Source organism: Nymphaea colorata, chromosome 3 (genome assembly GCF_008831285.2).
Source record: "Nymphaea colorata isolate Beijing-Zhang1983 chromosome 3, ASM883128v2, whole genome shotgun sequence".
In the NCBI taxonomy this organism is placed as follows: domain Eukaryota; kingdom Viridiplantae; phylum Streptophyta; class Magnoliopsida; order Nymphaeales; family Nymphaeaceae; genus Nymphaea; species Nymphaea colorata.
Window position 1 is genome coordinate 5,454,128 of NC_045140.1, and position 23,023 is coordinate 5,477,150.

At 38.4% G+C, this 23,023-nt stretch overlaps 2 protein-coding genes across 5 annotated transcripts in view; one reads left to right on the forward strand and one right to left on the reverse strand.

The window, feature by feature from the left end:
- The window catches only part of LOC116250905 (coilin), a 33,091-nt gene extending 29,615 nt beyond the window's left edge, over positions 1 to 3,476 (forward strand). For 2 of the 3 annotated variants that reach the window (XM_031624891.2, XM_031624892.2), the window contains exons 11-15: positions 962 to 1,033; positions 1,114 to 1,266; positions 1,337 to 1,508; positions 2,748 to 2,960; positions 3,050 to 3,476. In XM_031624891.2, coding sequence (XP_031480751.1) covers positions 962 to 1,033; positions 1,114 to 1,266; positions 1,337 to 1,508; positions 2,748 to 2,935 — 585 coding nt within the window. In that variant the 3' untranslated portion in view covers positions 2,936 to 2,960; positions 3,050 to 3,476. Of the gene's footprint in view, positions 1 to 961; positions 1,034 to 1,113; positions 1,267 to 1,336; positions 1,509 to 2,747; positions 2,961 to 3,049 lie in introns of those variants that run through there. The other variant, XR_004171543.2, reaches the window with a different exon arrangement.
- A 644-nt stretch (positions 3,477 to 4,120) lies between these two features.
- On the reverse strand, positions 4,121 to 11,960 carry LOC116250066 (protein-tyrosine-phosphatase MKP1-like). Of its 2 annotated transcripts, none has more exons than XM_031623421.2 (2): positions 8,501 to 11,957; positions 4,121 to 4,577 (listed from the first exon to the last, which is right to left on the reverse strand). In XM_031623421.2, the coding sequence occupies exons 1-2, from the start codon at positions 11,069 to 11,071 to the stop codon at positions 4,494 to 4,496; spliced, it is 2,655 nt and encodes an 884-aa protein (XP_031479281.1). In that variant the 5' UTR covers positions 11,072 to 11,957; the 3' UTR covers positions 4,121 to 4,493. The 2 variants fall into 2 exon arrangements, with proteins under 2 accessions (XP_031479281.1, XP_031479282.1); XM_031623422.2 differs by lacking the exon at positions 4,121 to 4,577 and adding an exon at positions 5,109 to 5,295 and having other exon boundaries at positions 8,501 to 11,960.
- Positions 11,961 to 23,023: the final 11,063 nt, after the last annotated feature.

A 23,023-nucleotide genomic window follows, 5' to 3' on the forward strand; every position in this document is an offset into this window, starting at 1 on the left:
TGTACACATAAGTGACCATACCAAGCTTTTTGAGCACCTACAACTACAAGGCTACAACCATGTGACATTAAAAGGGAGATGCTTGATTTTTGAAGGAAAAGCTATGGTAATCTTGGATTGTGAAGACCAATGACAAGTTAAGCACATGGGGCTTCTGTTATTAACATGCAGCTAAATAATACAGTTGTGGATTGCGGGTTCGGATATGGCAATATTAAAAAAAAAATTCGTGTGGGTGCAGCAAAGGGGGGGGGGAGGGTGTTTCTTTGTATATATATATATATTTATTTAACAGTTTGAACTTTAATGTCTACATTTTTAAATAATTTTTTTTATTAAAGTTACTTTAATCTAATTCAAAGTTTTATTATGAATAAAATAAAGATTTTTTTAACCAATGGGACCTTATGGTAGTCCTATTTGAAGAACGCCAGGCCTGAACATCCTTTTTAAAGGCTGACAGGCCATGACCTGGATGGTCCTTTAAAGGGACAATATGTGTGCGCTTTTGTGAGAGAGAGAGAGAGAGATGGGAGGGAAGAGCCGGGGGGGGGGGGGGGGGGGGTGGCGGTGGGGGTTGTGTGTTTAAGGAAAAAGGAGGAAGAAAGAAAAAGGAAAGAGAATGAGAAGAAAGAGAACGTGAGTGCAGTTAGCAGCACCTGACTCATCTTGGTCGAGTTGGGTGTTGTGTTGGAGGCGAATCTGCTCATGTACTGCCATTTGGCTTAGATATGCAGGCTGTTAAGGGGTAGTGTTTTAATTTTTTTTTTTCACTGACCAAGCATAATAGCAGTATCTGGTATAACTCTTTATCTATAATCACATTTCTCATGGTTAATATTTAAATGATTTTGTCTTTTTCTCTCTCTTCAATTTGTTCTCTCACCCACTTTCTTTCTGTTATTGTGCCATAAACAGAAGGGCGATAGAATTAACAGTGGCTGCTTATTTTTTGATGTAGGAAAATGACATCATTGCATACCGACTGATAGAGTTATCTTCTTCGTGGTGCCCTGAGCTCTCCCCTTTTCGGGTATAATGCTATTAGGAATTTCTTATTTTTATAAATTGGGGACTGTGTCTGCAAGAGTACAGGGTTATTTCTTGGTGCAGGTTGGAAAGGTGTCTTCTTACAATCCAGAATCCAGTGTAGTTACATTAGTACCTGTTCCAGGTTATCCTGTTTCCGTTCATCATAATCAAGAAGAGACCCCAGACGAGTATTCAGTAGATGCCTCCCTTTATAAAGAAGATGGTTCATTGGAGGTACTTAAAATCTCTTTGTGGATGTAATGTGGGTGTTTCGCTTGCTTAATGTCTATGCTTCATGTACTAGATAGAGTTCAGATCGCTGGTTGATGCCCGCATTCTTTACCATGAGAAAGGAAATAAGTTACCAATATGTGCTGCTGGTGAAATGAATGGTGTTGGAATTCCATCAAGTATCCAAAAAAGGGATTTGGTCACAAAGATCTCTGGAGATGAACAGAACCAAACCATGATACAAGGTGCAATTCGTTTCTTGAACATTTACTGATCTTGAGTGTTTAAGTTTGATGTTCCGCTAGTTAAAATAATAGATTTGGGAATTGATAATGAATGATTAGCCTTCTCTAGATCAGGATCCTAAGAATAACTTTTTTCTCATTGATTAAGTTATTTATTTAGGCATTCCCGTTGAAGACATTTGTATATGACTAATATCTTACATTTTAGGAACCACATTAAGTTCTTAAATCTTAATCTGCTGCACGTGTAAACTTGGGCGCACTACTATGTTCAGTATTTTTGGTCGGTTGTCATGGTTAAGTCTCTAAGGATTTCATTTCCCAAAGTGTATGTTGGTTGAGTTATTGGAAGTTCTTGAGGACCTGTAAAATTCTTCTCTAGGTCAGGATCCTAAGAATAACTTTCTTCTCGTTGATTCTAATATGTTATTTATTAGCATTCCCATTGATGACATTTGGATATGGCCAATATGTTACATTTTAGGAACTATGTTAAGTTCTGAAACTGTATGCTGCATGTGTAAACTTGGGTCACGACTATGTTCAGTATTTTTGGTCAGTTGTCAGTGTTGAGTCTATGAGGATTCTCATTTCCCAAAGTGTATGTTGGTTGAGTTATTGGAAGATCTTGAGGACCTGTAAAATTCTTTCTTAGGTTGTTCTGTATAAATGAAGAGATAAAAAATGGAAAATCTGGTTAGGAACCAAAAAAGGGTTATGGCCGTACTCTACATTCATTATCTTGTTCCAACATTTGAAAAAAAAATCAGCAAAACTTTTTACTGATGTGCCTGCAGATTGTGGCTTCACTTTTATGGGACAAATTAATTAATAGTAGTCTCTTAGCAGATGGGTGCTCACACCTGCTAAACCCAGAGATCTGCTGTACTTCTCTTCCCTTCCTCAGCAGAAATGTTGGGACCTTCAATCCTAGAACATGAAAAGGGATATAGATAGTCTGTGTCTTTTCCCTTGTAATTAACAGATACACAGATTTGTTGGTTATGCTGCTGTAAAGCATTTGGCTTTTTGCTTTTTGGCTAGAATTTTGTTTACTATCAATTTGTTTCATTTCCTTGTTTTGCACATATTTTTGTCATCGCTGATTAGTTACAAATTTTAAGTTTCCTCATTGTGAATGCATGTTACAGACCACATGTTCTATTTTCTTATCAAGGAGGAAATTCCTATTTGTATATTCAAAGTTTTGACAACTCTATTATATTTCTGTTTGCATAGAAAAGGGGCAGACATCCTGGGATGAAATTAGTCAGGCCTTGAATGAGAAGAAGGCAGAACTGTGGAAGCAAGTAGAGAATGGTAAAAAGAAGGAAAAAACAGCCAAAAGCTCGTGGTCCTATAAGGCCCTGAGGGGAAGCGCATTAGGTCCTACAATCGCCTACCTGAGAGCGGAGAATAGAATTTAAGATGCGGTTGTAGATAACTTGCAGCGTAAATATCTTCTCCCGGTTTCAGTTTGTGCATCTTTCTACGCTTCCTGATTGGGCATTGTGGGCTAATTAGAGGTTTGCTTCACTCAGTTGTGTACACAGGGATGGATGTGTTCTTTACCCCACCGAAAGGGAACTTTTGTGCACAAATTGCTGAAAGCACTATCGGTTTGTGAGCAATGGAACAAGGAAGCTGCCTATTTTTGTTAGTGTGAAATTCGGTTTCAGCTTTGAAAAAAACGCTTGTAATTATTATCAGGCCAAGCGAATGGATCTGTCCAGCTTGCGTCTTTTTCCGTTAGCTGAGGTGCAACTTGTATATCTTCGAAGGTGTCAGCTCTTGCTGTATTTTTTAACTAGAAGTGTCTCTGTTCACCGCCATGACGTATCTGAGTGCCATCCATATGGAAATCAGAAATATTTCTGGTCAGAATACACTGGATTGTTATTGCTTACGTGGTGGGTAGGAAAGCATATAATTGCCTATTGGTGACTTCTTCTATTTTCAGTAGCTAAATTCTTAGCAGGTCCCATGAATTTACTGTTTTGTCAGACTTTTACTTTTCACATTGCGGTTTAATTCGTTTCTCTCACCACAACACTGAATTTGAAAGGGACACACGGTATGTCACATCATATTAAGTGCAACCTAACTACTGCCTGCGATTTGAACAGACGGGCCAGTTGTATTCTGACCTAACCATCCAACTGCTGCATTTGACCTGTGCTTCACGGTTGGAAAAACGGCTATTTTCTGCTTTACTCTACATAATCTTTTACCCATCCATTGGACAAGGCGTTGTGCTTTCGCATCACGGTGGGTGGAGCTCGTGCACGATTGGTCGATCAAGTGGTCTGCCCTCGTAAAATTGGAAAAAGAAAGCTATGGCAAATGGCTTTATGAGAATCAAATCATGGCGTTGGTTTTGCGTCCCATTCTAGTAGTAGTTGCAGAGCAACGTCTAGGTATTTTGCAGGGTAGCAATTAGATCACCGTATCCTTTTCCGCTCCTCTTGATTACCTTTTGCCTTGCTTGCTCACTTCTTTTGCCTCGCAATGGATGCAATGCCGTGGGACACTACTTTAATAAAAGCATAATTTAATGGAAATTGCGGAGAAAGATTTGAACAGGAGATCGTGTGCGCCAGGGGCTTGCTCCATTCTACGAATTTAAGTTTTTATTATACTATAAAACACTGTATCAACGCAATGCCTTTGGCATTGGTTGCACCTATTTTTTCGATTGCACCAGAGGACAGAAGAAATAGTGTATGCTTCCGTTTCTTCACAAACTTCTTTGCCCTTGTGATTGTTTCACCGTCAAACTCGGCAGCTTCTTTGGACAAAGCCCACACTGTGCATTCAACAGATTCTGTTCAGGGACTAAATGTCAACACAGATCTGCTCTCATTAGCCTTACACTTTGAAAACAGATCGTTATAATTAAATTTCTTGGCCTTGCAGATCTGTTGGGCATAAGGGGCCAAAGAATAACTAGGTGCCATGACTTTGTTCAAACAGGGTCTCTTCACTTCAGCAGCTATCCTCAATGTGGGATGATGAGATAGACTTAAGATGGTCTAGGAATTCCTCTGGTTCGTTTTCCTCTTCGACTATCTGTTCATGCAGAAACAGTTACAAGGCATGAGGAGGCAACCAAAACCAGAAAAGGAGAAAGAGAAAAAATGAGCTTCAGTGATGCCAGTAAGATGAGCAAGATTCCCATGGACATTCATCTAGGCACTCAAAAGCTTGTTCTTAAAAAGGAGATTCCAGTTTAAATTTCATCATGCTGATGCTCCATGAAGGATTCTGTTTTAAACTAAGGGGGAAAAAACTTAAACGATTTACAATCAGAGATGGTACAGGCAAGTTTCATGCATCTTCTTGGATATACAGAGAACAGCCAAAAGGTTAATAAGATATTAGTGGCCATGATACAAGACAAGTATATGGTTTTCTGTTTCTTGCATCTAAAAAGGCCTGTTATTTTACATAGATTAAAACCTTTGCAGTTTATGAACTACTATTTGACAGACAGACGTCCTATTTGTATCCATGGTTTAGGGAGAATGAAGTAAGAAAGTTCTTGTAGATCATAATCAGACCAATACTGCACAAATCCTCTACTAGGTCAGAGCCATCAGATTGAGTCCTGAAAATTATTTAATAACGGCTTCATGTACAACAGATGATTAGAAAAACTTCAATTGAACACCAGCAAATAAGCAGAGAATCCGTGAGACACCACAGGACCTGTGTTACTTCAAGATAAAATGACTGCTATCCAAGGAATCTTGGTAACACAAAAAGTTCAGCAACAAATTTAAAGTGCCTTCAAAACAAAACACAAACAAAATCATCAACATTTGCATCAATGAACCTTAAGAACATAAGCTTTCTTCTCCACTTTTAATCTAAAATATATGAAAAAACTCAACAATGAGAAAACAAAAGCACAAAAAAGAATGACGCCTTCAGTTTTAATAAAAGGTTTACTTTGACCAGAGAAAAGACGAACTCTAACCTGTGCGTAAACTAAACAATATGACTCCTAGTTAACAATTGAGTTTTCCCAATAATTTGGTTAGACATCCTCCTCACAGAGAAATTTCCCTGAAGTTTGAAAATCTCAAGCCTTTCAATACCATATGTCTAGCCAATGCTGTCAAACAAGGGTCCTTCAATCTTCAAATCAGAACGAACAATTGGAATAAAAAGAGGCATCAGTAGCAGGGAAATTCAAGAAACTACTGTGAGCTGTGAATTTCAGGCTAGGTATAATATTCAGTGCTTCTACAGTTCTGAAAAAAGAATAAAGGGCTAGTGTAGAGCCTATGAAATTTCTGGCTCGCTAGCCTTATGAAGTTTCTGGCTATGGATAACATTCAAACATTTACAGTTACAACAAAGACTAAAGAACTAGCTTGGTTTTACTAGAGCATTGTCGATGTTTGGGTCGACCACTGAAATCAGTGGTCAAGTATTACAAGCCCCCATGTGGCTCTGTGGGGGGTCTATTCGTCTTTCTGAAAAAGAGATTTTGTTCACCTTTCTACAATTGTCCCTGTAAAAGGGGAAAGGGGTGGGGGGTGGGGCAGGAGGGTTCACTTGATTATTGCCTGGGGTATTTCGTCATTTTGGCATCCAAGCATTGAGTTCCCTGCTGGGGTACTGAGAATTAAATATGATTCCTTGGCTTTACAACCCTAAGTTTCTCATTTAAATCCAATTCGACAAAAAGCAGTTATGATGAAAACACATACCATTGGCCAGGAAAATCAAGAGACCTTTTAGACATATCCACTTCATATTGATAGCTAAAATACGTACCACACCCTTATTGGACAAGAGGCAGCAATAAAATTATTGGCATCTAAAGGCCTAAAATCAAAGATGAGCAACTAAGCCCCTACAAGTTAGAACACCATAGTTGATTCGGCTCCTGTAATTGTACACCAATCTTGCAACTAACCTAAGACAAATAAATGTTCAATCTAATTGAATATGGTAAGTATACACATTACACACCCTAGAAGTCCATGTTGAGAAAATGACCAGGAAAGACTTGTGTCAATCAAGGGAATCATAAATTCATAATCTTTGTTGATAGGTGAAAGACAAGAAAAACTGAACAAATCAGGAGTCTATCGATTCCATAAACTGAGATCCAATAGTCCAGACTTGGTTTTATGTTAAAACATACCCTGTAAACATATTAATTTAAGGAGGCATTCCAAAAACTCAATGGGCACCAGAGAAAGTGAGGATGTAAATCGGTTCAATTGAGTTTGGCATAGTCAGAAAAACTAAAATCTCAAATACATGGGAGATTCAGATTTAGTTCAATTGTACAGCCAAAGAAACTGAAATTCTAATACCATATCCTAATCTTTAGAACCCTCAGCAGGGAAGGGGAAGGGTGGAGAGAGAGAGAGAGAGAGAGAGAGAGAGCATCACAAATACATGATAATTTATGGTATAAACTATAAAGGGCATTAGTGGACTGTGGGAACTGATAGACAGGGGGTGGACTAGGGTAGTAGCAACATCATCATTCTTGAAAATAATAAAGAAAGGAAGAAAAAATAAATTAATGATTAAATGCAAGCTATTATAACTGGAAGCACACCATCATAAGTTCATAACCATACACCTCTATGAAAGAACTGAACAGACACACTGATGAAAAGCAAATAAAAGAGTAACGAAAAGGAACCTTAACTCCTGATTTAGGAATGAAGATTATCACTACCTGTTGTCTCCAAAGTAAACATAAGGGAAACAGCTGCAAAAGAGATCTTATTTTATTTGTCATGCCCTTGAAATGATGCAAATTATTCATCCTAGTTACCCTCTTCTCCATTAACCGTCATTATGTTTGATTCAGAAGCCAGGGTTACGGGCAGACCCAAAAATCCATGAGAAGAGATGCATCTATGGTGACAATCTTTTGAACTGAAGAGCCTTTGTTAGTACCATAAACCCTTCTATAAATACTCACTATACCTTTTTCCCCTTTCAGTCGGTAGAAAAGGTATGCACATCTGTTAGTTCCCATTCAAAATTATGTTAGTCGAATTAACCATCACATTTAGATCTGGAAGGGCGAGAACAAGTTACTTTTTGTAACAGAATCTGACTAATTGGAGTCAGATTTAGGTAGATGCAGTTGACATTTCTGTAGGTAATAAAGAGTTAGGTGTGTTTATCGCCAAAATCATAAACCAAGCATGTGAAAGGGGTCCACCTCACCTCTCACCCTTTCATGGCTAAATGCTTCCTTCAGTGCCTCTGATTAATCAACCTGCCAAAAACAAATTGAGGTATACTAACCTCTAGTGCACAAGAAAATATTATTGGCTTGGCTTACCTTCAAGAATTAGACTGCTTTTACTACTGGGCATGCTGGCCAAGAAACACCCTTGTGCCTTTTTGCAGTTACCAGCATGCACCTTACTTCCAGCATTTCACCCCAAAACTTTCACTTCTCAATGACCTAAACATCAGTCTGGAATCTCAAGCATGAATTTTGTGATATCTGAGATCATAAACCACAATCCCAGTTAATTGATAAGTAACCTGCCCTCTACGTCATTGTATTGATTTGTTACATAACTTATTCAAGTTATTTCATTTCTGGAGTGCTTTGCATTAGGCCAGCAGAATTTAGTTCTGATTTTCAAAATGAATCTTCGTGAGGTTTTGGCGATGAAAAGGAGACCATTAAACACAATGAGATCATTTTAACCTACGGAAGAGATTATAACTTTCATGCTGTAGAACGGTATTTCCAAATAACCTGACTTTATAGAAGGCCAACGACTTAGTACATACTTGCTCTTCATGCTATCCTAATAATACTGGTTGGAGTGCACACAACAAATGCATAATGGTAGAAATAAAAAAAAAATAGCACCGACAACCATTCCAAATGTGCAAATCTCTAGAACAAACCAAAATCAAAATCAAAAGGCCACCAATTGCACAAACTATAAGATAGTGCTGATGAACGGAAAGGTTGCAAAAACTAATGTTACCTGTAAATGGATGAGACTTGGCAGTTCCATTTGCTTGAGAAGTTCACTACTAAATCTCTCCCAGTCGAACTCTTTAGGACTTGTGTTATCATTGTTGTTCATTTTACGAAACCTATCAAGCTCAGTATTTTTGCCAACCCAGACATATAAAACCTTAATATGCTCCTCTCCTAAGGCTGGCACTGGCGAAAGAAAAACTGAATTGGAGTCTGGAATGCAAGTTCCATGCACCTCAGCTCTTCGCAGATCAGGCCACCGGAATATGGATGATTTAGAGTCATTAGATGTCAGTTTTTTCGGGAGACCAGAAACTTGAGAGTCTTGGCGTTCAAGTAATGCATCAGTCATATTAGAACTTCTAGAATAAGTACTACCATCTAAAGTACTCAATTTCAGATGAAAGTCTCTCGCGAGCAAGCTGTCATTGCAACTCTCAAGCATAACATTAACTTCCGTTACACTGCCCATTTCTGTGGCATCCAATGGATGGTCCTTTTTGCTTGAGCTCTCCGGACCTTCAGATATAAGCATGCTGTCACTGCTTCCACTTAATTTCTTTTCATCTGAAACTGGTAGAGAAATGGACCGTGACCTCATTAAAGAAATATGGGGATGATGATGAACCAATGAGGGCAACTTCAAAGATGGTGACATACTTCCTCTGCGCTCGGCTAGAGATAGAGGTTGTCCTTCATTTGGGCCAGGAACCGCTTTTGGTGCAGGCTCCAAGCGGTTTATAAATGGAAATGGCTTATCAAATGGTGCAGTTGGAGATGGTGATCTAGAAGACATGAACGTGAAATCAGACCACGTGGATGCAACAGGAGAAGGCGTGGATGAACTGCCAAAGTCTGATATGGACGGTGAAAATGATGGTGAAGGTGAAGGTGACAAAGTGCTGGAATTCAAGCTAGTATTTGAATCAGAAAAGACTGATGCAGGTGACAATGTAGGAGAAGGCAGAACCCAAGAAGGATCAGATGCATCAACAGCAAAACTATCCTGGCATGAATCCGAATCTCTAACCAGTGGACTCTCAGCAGGAGGGGCATCACTATCCTTCATCCTGGATGTAAGTACCAGATCTTTCCCACTGCCATTGCTGAACTTCTGCCGAAGTGCACTCCATCCATTTTCCCTTTCAGGAAGTTTAGTATCAGATCCAACCGGTGGAACAACACCACCTGAAAGCGCCTTCTGAAAGATCTCGTAGTCGACATCATATGCTTGAACCTTCTTGTTACCGGTCCCAAGCTTAATTGCTAGAGCCACCTGATCCTTTGCAGTTCTCTTAGACTCAACTGCATCACCTGCACGTCCTTCCTTTTTTGTACTATCAGTATCATCAACGGATAGAGGAGCACTGCATAAGGCATCCCAGAATTCTTGCATCTCTCGACCTTCTTCCACCATAACCACCGAACCTTGAGCTCGCTCATAACGAACGACTTGACATGCTACCGCTTTGGCATCCTTCGCCATTACAGGATGGCATTCTTTTCCAATCCACACATAAATTGCAGAAGGAACATGAACAACAAATGCCCCTCTGGAGTCCAGGGCTAGGGCACCAGGCCGATTCAAAGACTTGGGCACCAGATGAAGTGGATCGTAGGGTGAGTGAGGAGCCATTCTGTACATTCTGAGCACTGAGCTCGGACTAAGTGGGGCAGCATGCACTCTCTTCTGGCATTGCAGCAACTGGCAAGTGAATCCGACGTTTGGATTCGCCGTCGGCCGGGCAGATTTCACATACTCAAATGCTTCATCAAAGCTCCGCCCGTCTTTCCACATGAGGTAGGCAATCACCAGCGAGGTCGAACGCGAAACTCCCTGGCAGCAATGGACTAGAACTCTTCCACCCTGCTGCTTTACGTCTTCGAAATAATCAAAGACATCATAGAGGATGCTGGTGATATCCTCGGAAGGACTATCCTGCAACCACAGAGTCTTGTAGACGAGATCCTTCTTGAAATACTCTGGGCAGACGAATCCAACGCAGTTCAGAACGTGGGTGATGCCATTCTGCCTCAGAATTTCCCTATTTTTGGCAACGGCGTCGCTGCCCAAGTAGATATGCTCCGCGATCCGACTGCACTCCTTGTCAAAGAAGGCGATCTTGTCCTTCTTAAGCAGAAACTCTTTCTTCCCTGAGCCAAGGCCACCAGAATTAAGGTCGATATTCAGGCCAGCCATGTTATAGGACCGAAGACTCGCGCCAGGCGTCGGCGGATGAGGCCACTCGCCTAAATCGTCGGACCCCGCCTTCGGCCATTCGTCCACACTCCTGCGGGAGATGGAAAGTGGTTGCAGAGGGGGCAGCGCAGACCTCGCCTTGGAGCTGTGCTGGGAGCGAGGGGTAAGTGGAGCAGGGAGCCCGCTGGAGAAGGGAGACTTGCCCATCTCGCCGGCGAAAGCAGAATTCGATGGCAAACCTTCACCGTCGCCAGTAGCAGAGCTGGAAGACGGAGAGCGCGAAGACCATGAAACTGATCTCCAGAAAGTTTTCCTCTGAGGAACGGAGGAAGAACCTTCCCTCCGGGAGCTCGCCTCTGCATCTCCCTCGATCATTGCAACCGGACCATTCAACTGCTCTGTATCAGGAAGCTTTCAAACTACCCATTAACGAATTGCGCAGCGCAAAACAAGAGCATGGTACCATCGAGGGATGGACGAAGAACAGGGAGCACGCATTTGCTCGACCTGAATCGGTCCTAGAGGCCCCAGAATTCAACACCAAGGTGAATCGAAATGGAGAAAACGCGCAGCTGTTGGAGAGCAACAAGTCCAACACGAAATCGTTGACTCTTTCCAAGCAAAAATTCAAAGACAGCAAACAAAGACAGGGACAAAGAAATAAAAAGAAAGAGTTGGGGAGCAAAAAAATCTGACCAAGTAAACCCTACAGAAGAAGCCTGCAAGAGCACGAGAATCTGGGGTAATTAACATGCAGTTTTCAATGAAACAAATAGCCGAAATATGAGAAACTTTCCACCCTCGGAACAAGACCAATTCCCTTTCGCTAATGAAAGACAAAACAAAAGGCAAAGACAAGACTACCTCAGAGAAAGAGAGAGAGTTTGTGAACGAGGTGAAGATGGCCTAAGCAAGGAGAGAAACAGAGGATGGTGGGTGGAGAAGAGGGATGGGGAGTAGTATTGAGGACTATGCAACTGTGATTCGCCTCAGTTTCTCAGAAGGTAGGTAGAGAGAGAGTGAGAGAGACGGGTCAAGGCCGTCAACCGCACTGATGATGTGAGGATGACATGGGTTTCATGTGAACTCCCTTTAGTACTAATTTTTTCTCCAGCAAGCTCTTTCTTTTCCCTTTTGTGCTGTTAAAGACACAAAGATACGATGAACTGGGCGAGGCTTCTCGCAGAAGATGAAGAAGAACGAGGAGGTCCCACTCCATCATTCCCCCCAGTTCCCAACCCAATCCATTACTCAGACCAGTATGTATGGACTAGCAGTAACGTGCAGCAGTATTATTCAATAGTCCATGAGAACTACATGTTTCCTTTTTCTCCAAGCACTGGCCCCATGCTGCGGCCTTATTTATGCCAAATTGCACATAGATTCTAAGAGGTTGGTATTCATTATTAATTCAAAACCAAAAAGAAAAAAACGCAGCCATATGATGACGGATAAGGATTTCATTGGCAGTTTCTTTGATCATGTGAACAATAGAATTTCATAAGAGATGTGTTAGTTTTTTATCTGTGTCTGACTCCAAAAATTTTTTTGGCCGAGTCTACAAGGTTGAGACCCCCGGTGATCTGATCCTTTTAAGTGGGAACGAGTCTATAAATGCTATTAACAAAAAAAAAACAGATGAGATCAATCATCTGTTCAGGTAAATCCTCTTAAAACACCATATCTTGCCTAGTTACCTGGACGGTGATCCGCTCAAGGTAGTTAAAACTTTATTAGGATAAGGAAGAGGAGGAGTGGGATGGTGTACCCCAAAAAGGTGGAAGCCCTCCTATGGAAGTCCTCCTTCTTCCTTCTTATCATTCAGGTCTAAAACTCCGAGTGAAGAACATGATACCTATCAATTAAGCATCACACATTCACTATTTGCAGATTAAAGAAGTAAAACATATGAGAATCGAATTGATGATTGAACCTTTACTAGTCTGTCTCAGTTTGGCCAGCTACACTATGCCGCTTGAAACCCTCTACTAAAAAGAAACATACATATCTTAAATGATAGAATATAAATTTTTTAACTACACCTAAAGGTAGACTCGAGAGTCCAAAAAAGAAACGCCCAATAAGCGCCTTCTACCAGACCAATTACGGTGCATGAAAAGAGAGAGAGAGTATCTCGATCACATCACATATTCCTTCAAATTTCAAAGTTGTGGGTGTATTAGATCTGAACTAGTGGATATGAATTTACTTTTTCCATTAGTTGGCAGGTTGAGACTAAGCATGCATTTCTTCGCCAAGAATATGTCAATAGGGAACATTCCACGTTTTAAACTTTCTAACTCCAACCCGAGGGTCTTTATGTCAACCGCGGGTAGGTAGAGTTATTCGTGGGAATAGATATGGTAATTATTGTTATATTCGCTATTAATTTATTCTTTAAATTCATTTCAGCAAAGGAACGTCTAATTTAGCACAAGCTCAAGAACTATTTTTTTGAACGTTTTAGCTATGATTATTGTTGGTTGCTTACCATAGCAAGGCAAACCAAAGCTACCATTAGGTATAATTTTACAAAAGCTGGTTAATTCAACGTATGATCTCCAATGCATCAATTATTTGTGTTGCAAAAAAAAAAGGCATACTGATACATAAGTTGAATTGAAAGTGTGGCGAGATCAGTACCTCATGACACCAAAAGTAGGTTATGTACCTTAAGGGAACGAGAAGTTGGGTGGTAGCTTCAGCTTTCTATTTGATGATAGAAAACCATGTTCTCCAAAAAGTTAATATAACTTTTAAGCGGCTAAAGAAAACACGGTCAAGTTTATTGTTTTTGCCCTTACTGCACATAAAAGATGCAGTCAAATGAAAAAAAAAAAGGTATTGAAACTAAACATATTTTTTTCATGCCACCAAAAGTTGGGCGTGTATTTGTAAAATATCTCTCTCTTCGTATATATAATTTGGACACACACGCACGCAAAAGATGGATTCAATGCTTCTTAATAAACTGGCTGAGTGATGTGAATGTTGCACCTCTCTGACCAAAGAACTCCACGCTTCTCAAGTTCTGGACTCAGGCTATCCCTTCTTTTATATATGACAAGCTTGACTTTCTGCATGTAACAACTTAATTTATTTGCCAGTAGCCATAGTTATTACATATAGGCGAACCATTTCTTTCTTGGAATGACGAAGGAAACTCACAACTTAATTCGTTTACAAGTAGACATAGATATTGCCACTGTTGAATTTGGCCGTAGATATCTCATTTATGTACCTGTCTTGCTTATCATACCGGTTGGTCTGGCCTTAAGAGTTAAGACAGGAAAGACACAGTTAGAGTGTTAAAAAATCTGCATCTCCTTCAACTTAGGCCTTGCAGTGTACTTGACCATTAGGCCGTGGGTTCGTAAATCCTTACCTCGTTCTTTAAATGCAAATGTTTAGTGCTATTAGTAAAAGCATTATTTTGTACATGGTTTGGGCATGAGCCTTACCGAGCAAGACCCGCTAAAGTTGAACTTGGATTTTGAATGGAACAACAGACTTGTCGCTGATGTCAAGACCGTTTCAAAGGACGTCACCACTGACGCAAAAGCAGCGACATACCTCTCGTAACTAGAGCCAGTACTTGTATTTCTTTGATGTGCTGCTTGGATCGTTACTGTTTAGGCCTTAGGGAAGCATCTGGCTTTGCCTTTTTCTTGATTCCGCACCATCAGACGGACAAGAGCTAATTTTTAAAAGAGAAAATCAGAGATCGAAACGCCATCTCCCTCCGTCTCTCTTTCTTTCCCCCTTCCCACCCACTGTGAGTGAGCACCTTATCGACCGACCCTGGAGTCCTGCAGCAATGCTTATAACTCATATGACTTCAGAAATCCAGAACTTTTGAAGCTCTTGGAACATTTGGCACCATGCAACTCTTAGGGCATCGGATATTCTAGAGCTCTGGAACTTTTGAAGCTCTTGAATTCGGGAACTCTTGGAACCCAGGAAATTTGGAATTTCAACAACTTTTAGAACTCTAGAACTGTGACGCTTTTAAATTGCAGAAGCTTTGCCAATATAAGTGGATGACTTCTAGAACTCTCACGCACATAAGCGGATGTTTTACAGAATTTCTGGCAACGTAAGTGGATGTTTTTCATATATTTTTTCCATGTAAGTGGATGTTTTCTTGAACTCTTGCCCATATAAACAGATGTTTTATAGAACTTTTGCCTATGTAAGTGGACCTTTTCCAGAACTTGCACCCACATAATGAATATTTTCCAAAACTTTTGCACACGTAAATGGATGTTTTCCTGAATTTTTGCCCACATAAGTGGATGTTTCCAGAAATTCTATGTAAGTAGATTTTTCCCAAACTTTTACTTGTGTAAGTATTTGATTTCCAGTACTCTCACCCCCCATAAGTGGATTCTTCTAGAACTTTTGCCCATATAAGTGGATGTTTTCAAGGACTCTTATCCACAGAAACTGATGTTTTTCAGAAGTTTTGAACTCTCGCTTCGGCACATGGAACTCACATTTAGAACTCATCCATTAGCATTTGGAGTTTCAGAGCTTTTAGAACTTTTAAAACTCCTGCTTTTGCGACTGAGCCTTTGAATTTTGAACTTTAAACTTTGAAGCTTTTGAACTTAAATTTGTCATTTGATGGCAAAAGCACCACATAACTTTTAGATTTTGGATCTTGAAATGAGAACATGTCATTGTGACTTTAACATTGTCTAAGAGAAGAACAATTTTCTAATTATTGTTGATGGCAATCGAAAGTGAAGGTGGTCTAAACAGAACTGTGATATAAGTTGTCATGAAGAGTTGAATGAAATTGAGAGAGTCAAAGTTGAGGAAATGTCCTTAACTTTGATAACCAAATGAGCATAGCGATCATGTAAGGATCCATCGAGGAAGAACAACCTAAACTGGTCCCAATGAATAGGGCATGACAATGCAAAGTGAGGTTGAGAGATAAACTCGAGAAGAGCATAATTGTTCATTTGGGTCAGTACTCAAGAGTATTAGATATGCATAAAATTCGTCTTGCGTCTTCTTTATGCAGGTATGTGATGCTATGAACTTTTGTCTAGTCATACTATGGAAACCTTTTGAACATGAACAAGTAAATCTGAAAGGTATTCTATATCTGGCACCTTAAGGACAAGTAATCAGTGAGTTGTCGGTCCAAAGCTTGCTACTTAGGTTCAGTTGAAAGCCTGTGACATTGCGTATAACAAAGCTATACACAACCACAAAAGTAATAGAACTTTGTGGCATCCTTTAGGATGTTGAGATATTTCCCTCAAAAGCAAACGTTGGCATGATAAAAAAAAAAGGAAAAAGAAAAAAAAGCCAAAGCAGCTAACGAAGAAAAGAAGAAAAAGGCAAAAGTTAAAAGAAAGATGGGCAAAGAAAGAGTGCTTACTTGATGAGCAAAGATTGTTTGGATCAAAGTTCCCTTTTCATGGACTACGAAGTCTCCTACAACTATGAAGCATCAAGTTAATGACTTCTCCTCCCCAAAGATTTTCCATGAAATTGAGGATAACTCCTCTAATCTCGTCACAAGAATGAAGGAACATTCCTCTTAGATAGCTTGATAAAACAAATTAGGGAATGTTCTAACTCCTGAATTATATGTAGAGCATAATGCTAAACTTGAAATATATAGAGCTTTGACATCAAAGTACAAATTTTTCATGGAACTTGTCCCCAACTTGGGGATCTTCCGTTTTTCAACATTGCATTGATAGTACAATTTGAAAAAAGGATACCTTACAACATTCAGCTAGTCTCAAACTTGGCAGACCTTCTTACTTTTTGAGCACTAAAAGCTTTGTCCATGTATTCCAAACATCATTTTTCAAAAATAGAAGCTATCACTTATGCTGGGGTATTTTTTATTTTCTTTGAAAAATTTGGTATATCTTTCTTTGCCACTAAGTTTGGCTTTCATTGGCTTAAAAACAAAGACAAAACAATGTAAACACCCTAAATTTTCAACAATGACCAAATTACCAATTCACCTATCACTATGTCTTTGAAATGGTTTTCAAAGGTATTTCAAACTAGAAGTTTTAAAACCTGAACCAAGTCTCCACCTACCCCGTCTGGGTGCCAAATAACTAGAGTCTAGAGGATGTAGAGCCTACAAGGTTGCCGCTACCTTGCCAAATAAATTTTTAACCTTGAACTTCAAAAAATCCCGAAAACTCTAAAAATTACTTAAGACCAGCTCAATTAGGATAATTCTCACCCTTACAATTTAGCAAGCTTTCACTTAGCTTAAAACAACTCACTCTAACCCAAGACAATTCACTGAATCACTTGCTAATTATTGCTCATCATGACATTGTGAAACCTGAACAAGTTCAAGCTAGGGTTACCTCAGCTCAACTTAACTTAAACATGAATTATTTTGAGTTACAAGATCCTAATTTCAGTTCTAGATTGAGATGTTGCATCACACTGTCACCCTTTCACCTATTTGGTAGGACCCAAGCTCAACAAGTACTAGTCATCTCCGACTTAGCTTGGATCATATTTTTTAGTGTTGGATCTAAGAATTCTTAGCTTAGTTCAAGCTCATTCTTCTCAGATATCGAGCCTAATTTTAATTTTATAAATTCACTAAGGGATGCCTAGTTCCTGACATCTCGTTTAGTGCACAACTCATCTTTCGAGCTCAATTCTTATCAATCCTAGCAACAATTGTCCAATTTCGTAAATGATATTTGATCTACACTTCACTAGAGTACTTTTATGTTTAGATGGAGTAGGCATGTCTTAAATCTTGTTTTTCTAGATTGCCCTTCATGATCTTCATGTAATGAGCCATTTACCTACCAGCCAATTCAGAAAAATGTGTTTTGGAGAGGCAAATGGGATTGAAACATGGCATACTCCTAGACCTAGAGCGGATCATGATGATGTGTGGTTGGATTTCTCATAAGGTTCATAGAACCATGTCTTCATACCAAGGATAAAACTGTCTATTTTATTGCATGCATTGTTTTGCATAAACCAAGTTCTATGTTGCATAAACCTAAGTATAGCTCATGCATGAACCTAGAGACTTATAACTAAACCCAAAAGATCCACACCTAGCTGAATCTAGGCTCAACCTAAAAGTAAACCTGGTGTGGGCCAGCATGAACTAAGCTCAGTGGAGCTTGCATTTAGCCAAACCTAGACTGAACCTGAACTTGACGGAATCAGGATGACCACAAACTCACTATATCTGAGCTCACCAAGACTAGATTGAGATTGGCTGGGGCATGCCATTTCCATATCTTCAATCCAGATCTCTATACCAAATCCCAAATTTATGATTTGCATCTTTCTATAGCTCTAAACTCAGATATCTGATCTAGATTAAATCTCATATCCAAGATCCACTGTCTAGAACTTTCTCTATGTCTTGATCAAGCTCTAGGACCTATACTCAAATCCAAATCCAATGTCTAGGCACATTCATCATTGCTGCAACACATGAACATTACATTTTATTTGTATTAATGTTTTTGCTCCACATGTTCTCAGTTTCTCTCAGATTTTCATCAAGAGAGTTAGACACTGCAAAAACTCTTCAATTCAATGTTAGGACCATTCTTCAAATGCCAGAACTTGATCTCATCACAAAACGTGCCAGAAGTATCAAAATAATACTGAAATACAAGCTCAATTTGCATCAATTCCCTAAGTTTCATTGTTTTAACCTAAGGTAGAGAGTGAGGCAAAGTTTTCTAAGTGCCAAGTTCAGCCCCATATGTATTGTTGAAGACTTTTCCCCTCCCTTGGAAGACTATAAATAGTGAAATTTGGATGGAGGCCAAGACGCCAAATTCAATGGACTATTGAGCCAAAAATTAAGGAAATAAGTGGATAAAACTCCATGTAGTTGGCTTGGTCTTGGTGAAAAAGGTTTTTTGGTTAAAATTTTGATCATGTAAATCAGTTCTAGGTTTCAGTTTAGAGGTTTAGGTCAAGTTTGTGGCTTAAGTTGTTGTAGTCATAAGTCACTCTTAATTAAGTCTCAAGGTCAAGTAATAGACAGACTCTTATGAGTTAGCATGTCAAGTATTTCTCTTTTCTTTCTCTTAATTTTCTTTGCTTTATGTTTCCTTAAGGTAATTTATTCATGCTTAGGATAAATTATTTTATGCTATAGGATAGTTTGTTTTTCCTATGCATGCAATAGGATAGTTATTTACTGTATCTTCGATAGGTTTAATCTTCATGTCTTTAGGATAGGGGTATGAAGGTTAGGTATGCCTTCTTCTACTTTCCACTTTTTCTATTTTAGTTCCTATATTTTAGTTGGTATTGCTTTCCTGCACAAAACATGTAATTTCTTTCTTTATAATGTTTAGATGTAGGAATGCATTTACACATGACTTGAATAAATACCATGATGCACACATGCAACACACACCACAATTTATGTAGAAACTAGGTAGGATGAGACTAGTATCATGCCTTGTGACAATTGTCTGAGCATGTGAAAGCCCTAATTTAGCTTAGACTTTACATAAACACATTTTATAATTTAGTTTAGACTTTATGTAAAACACTTTATAAATCATAGATTTCAAAATGTCTTTCAAAATAAGTCTTTCTTCTAAAACCTTAAAACCCTAGGTTTACATGGTTAGGATCTAATTCAAGTTCTACCCATATTTGTATCTTCTAAGCCCCAACTTAGATCAGCTTTAGAACCCTCTACTCAGCTCCAAGATCCTATAGCTAGGACCCTGGCTGTCCCTATGAGCTCTACTTTACTAGTTGACTTAAGGCATGCTATTGAATCCTTCAATCCAAACCCTAATATTGGCGAATCCTAACCCTAGAAAGTCTTGAATGATTTCAGAATCTCAAAGATCCAAAACATGCTCATGACTTTATGGGAGTTTTGAATCTTCAATTCTGACCTTGAACTTGAATATTTGGTCTCAGATCTAAAGTGAGATATTAGAATCAAATGACATTAGAGAGCCTCAAACTATGACAATATAGAGATTCAAATTTTAGATGACCCATAGAACTTTGATCTTGTAGTTTGATCTGGATCTGATTGTTCAATCTGAACCATGCTATTGAATCTTTGAAACAAAATCAATATAATTCTTGAATCAGAACTTAATTTGAACTGGAAATGGATCAACGTCTGGATCATCAATATAAACTTAGATCATATTATTGGATTATGAGTATCAATATTGAATCTTTGATGGAATTGAATTTGGATCTAAATTGAATTGGATCTCTACGGCCACATCCTAAACCACTGAACCTTAGAAATTAGATTTTGGTAATGTGTGACCTAGTTGCATGCATATGTTAATCTAGAATAACACTTGCATGGCTCTATGACTATATGAGTTGCTCGGTTTGTAACTCTAGTGTCGGATGTTTCACATGGTTTTCTAAAAACTTCTTTCTAAAAGGAGAGTAAATTTGTTTTAATGCATTTAGGAATCATACATCATTCAATGACTTAGACATAAGATCAATATAGTCTAGCCCTTGCTCTAATCACCCTTGGTAAATGCTCCAGGATGGTCACACCATGTACCGATAGGTCGGGCCCTACCTCTCAATCTTTAAGGTTACTATGCATAATTATTTTGGTACGAGTTATAAATTTTTTCAATCTACAGTATGCATGTAAGATGCAAATTTTGCATGTAAATATAAACTCAATATTTAGGAGTAATCTACAAACAATAGTAGTTGCTTCACATTGTTCAAGCATGCGTTTGTCTCATAAAATGACTTTACTTTTTAACTATCTTATGAGAAATTACTATCTCTATTTGCAATCTCATTTCAATTCTACAGACAATAGAGTTGATCACACGTTGTTGCCAAGTTATAGAAGAATCCAATGCATCACTTGCCACTCAATACATGCATGAAAGATTTATTAGAGTATATGCTTCATACCTCAAGCATAAACCTTGGAGTGTTCTTCACAAAAAATGCCTCAAGCCTTGAGAGTGAATTAAGGGAATGTTTTCATAAGGTGTGTACTTCACTATATGCCTCAAGGCACAATATTTTTTGTACTTAAAATATAAAAAATCTGTGTTTTTTAACACGACCATTTTCATCAAAAGCCCTTTGCTTCTCAGCTCATATCACATCTTTTAAATATCATCCTCCAACACTACATATTTTCATGAGATGTGTACTTCAATATACGGCTCAGGCCAATATTTTTTTACTTAAAGTATGAAAAATTCTATGTATTTCTTAACATGACCATTTTCATCACAACCGGTTGTTTCTAAGCTCATGCCACATCCTTCAATTCTCATCCTCCTAGAATGCTCTCAGATTTGGAATTTTGTTGAATCAATTCTCATTGTTTTGCACTATATATATATATAATCAGTTGGATTCGTTTTAACCAGATGTTCATCTACACAAAGGTTTGGCTTGAAAAGTTGGAAGCAAGTATCCAATAGGGTTATTTTTAGTTCATTAGCAAGTTTCTCGTGTGACTAAATAAATTGGATTATGATGTGTTTCTTATTAATATGACATCTGACACAATGAAAATCAATATCAACATTTTGGATCGAGCATGAAAACTGATTAGATGCCAAGTATAATGCTTTTTATTGTCACATGGCAAGCTTGGTAGATCATTCATGATAAAAGTCAACTCCTTTAGGATGAATTATAGGCATAATAACTCAACTGCTGCAAATTCAAGTTGCTCATATTCTGCTTTTAATGCTTGATTCACCTACAATCCTTTGCTTTGGTGAGGCCTATGACATAATGCAATTGTTGAGAAAAATGGAAAAGCTAACCAACAATTTTTTTTATCAACTAACTATTTACATGCAAATCTAACATGTAGACCATTTAGAATGATATTTGTATTGGCATCTGTTAAGTTATATAGGATTACTAAGGAGTTGTAATTTGCCTTGTCAATATAAGGTTTGACCGTTTATAGTACCATTATCAGGGGTAATCAAACCAAAGACTAGGTTATACTTATCTAATGTTTAAGTTACTAAATACCATCCTAAACCTAAATGCATTGAAATAAATGTGCCCTAGCTTTAGTTCATCATGCACATTTGAAAAGCAGCAAACAGTTAATAGAAACAAAGAAGGGGTATCCAATTGCCTTAAGAGGAGGAAAACTTTTCCAAGGTTCCCCTTGTTTGAGGGAAACATGGAGCCTCCAATAACCATGTTGAAAATCATGCTTTTCAGTGAGGATCATCCTTTTCCATGGGAAACGAAGTACTTGAAAATAAGAAATGGTGGTTAAGTGGAATCATTCAAGTAAGGAGACGTGAGAAGCCCAAGGAGTTATAGTGCACTAGGCGGCAAAGTGGTCCACCTCTTAAAGGGACTTATGTTCGAATCCTAAAGTGGTCACTGTCATATCTCCCAGTGTTTTCTTCCTCTGAAGTGTAATAGGTCTCGAAGCATGCTTTGTGAATCCTAGGGGTGGAGGGCACATGATGAGAGTTGCCTCTCGTAGGGGTGGAGGAATGAACCACTCACCGTTAAAGAAGAAAAAAAAAGTAAGGAGATATGGAATCACATTTAAAACCCCTGAATTAAAATGTTTTATTCTCAATCAAAAATATTGATATGTTTCAAGATCTTGCAAAAATCTTGCTAACAAGGATGTCAAAGAGTTCGCTTTTTTATATTACACATCTTAATCCAACTTGTATTAATTAGATTTGGTATGTAAATCTGAGGCGTCCAATAGTCTATAGCTCAATCTTTACCCATCAATTAGTTCAATTTCGTTTACCATTGAGAGCCCAATGTTGGGAAAATAGTTGAAGGAGTTAAAAACAAAAAACGTTACATTCGATAATTGATGTTCACCATTTAAGTAATCGTTTTTTTTTTTGAAAAAAAAATGGTAAGATAGGAATTAGACGGGCATGAACCAAGTTATACCAAGTAATGAATATTGAACCGAGTCTAGGGGCGAAATGAGCCAATGCATTATCAAATTTGAACCGGTGCTGAGCTCATTCGTGATGCATTCATTAATCATAAGAGCATAGAAGAATGCCAGCATATTTTATTTATGGTTAATTTAAAATGGTATCATTAGGTAGAAAATATTATTGTTTTTTTTTATTGCATATAGTTATGCAAATATGAGTAATAAAACAACTTTAAGAAAAATTTATGATAGAATTCCCAATCTTTGGACTAATTCCCTTCACTTTTGAGAATGCAAAATGATATTTTCATTCTCTTATTATTGTGGTTCATTTGATATAGAAAGAAAAAGAGAAAGTTACATAACGATTGAAGCATGAATTGGTTCAATGGTTCATTTTGTTACCGGTTCAGATTGGATTG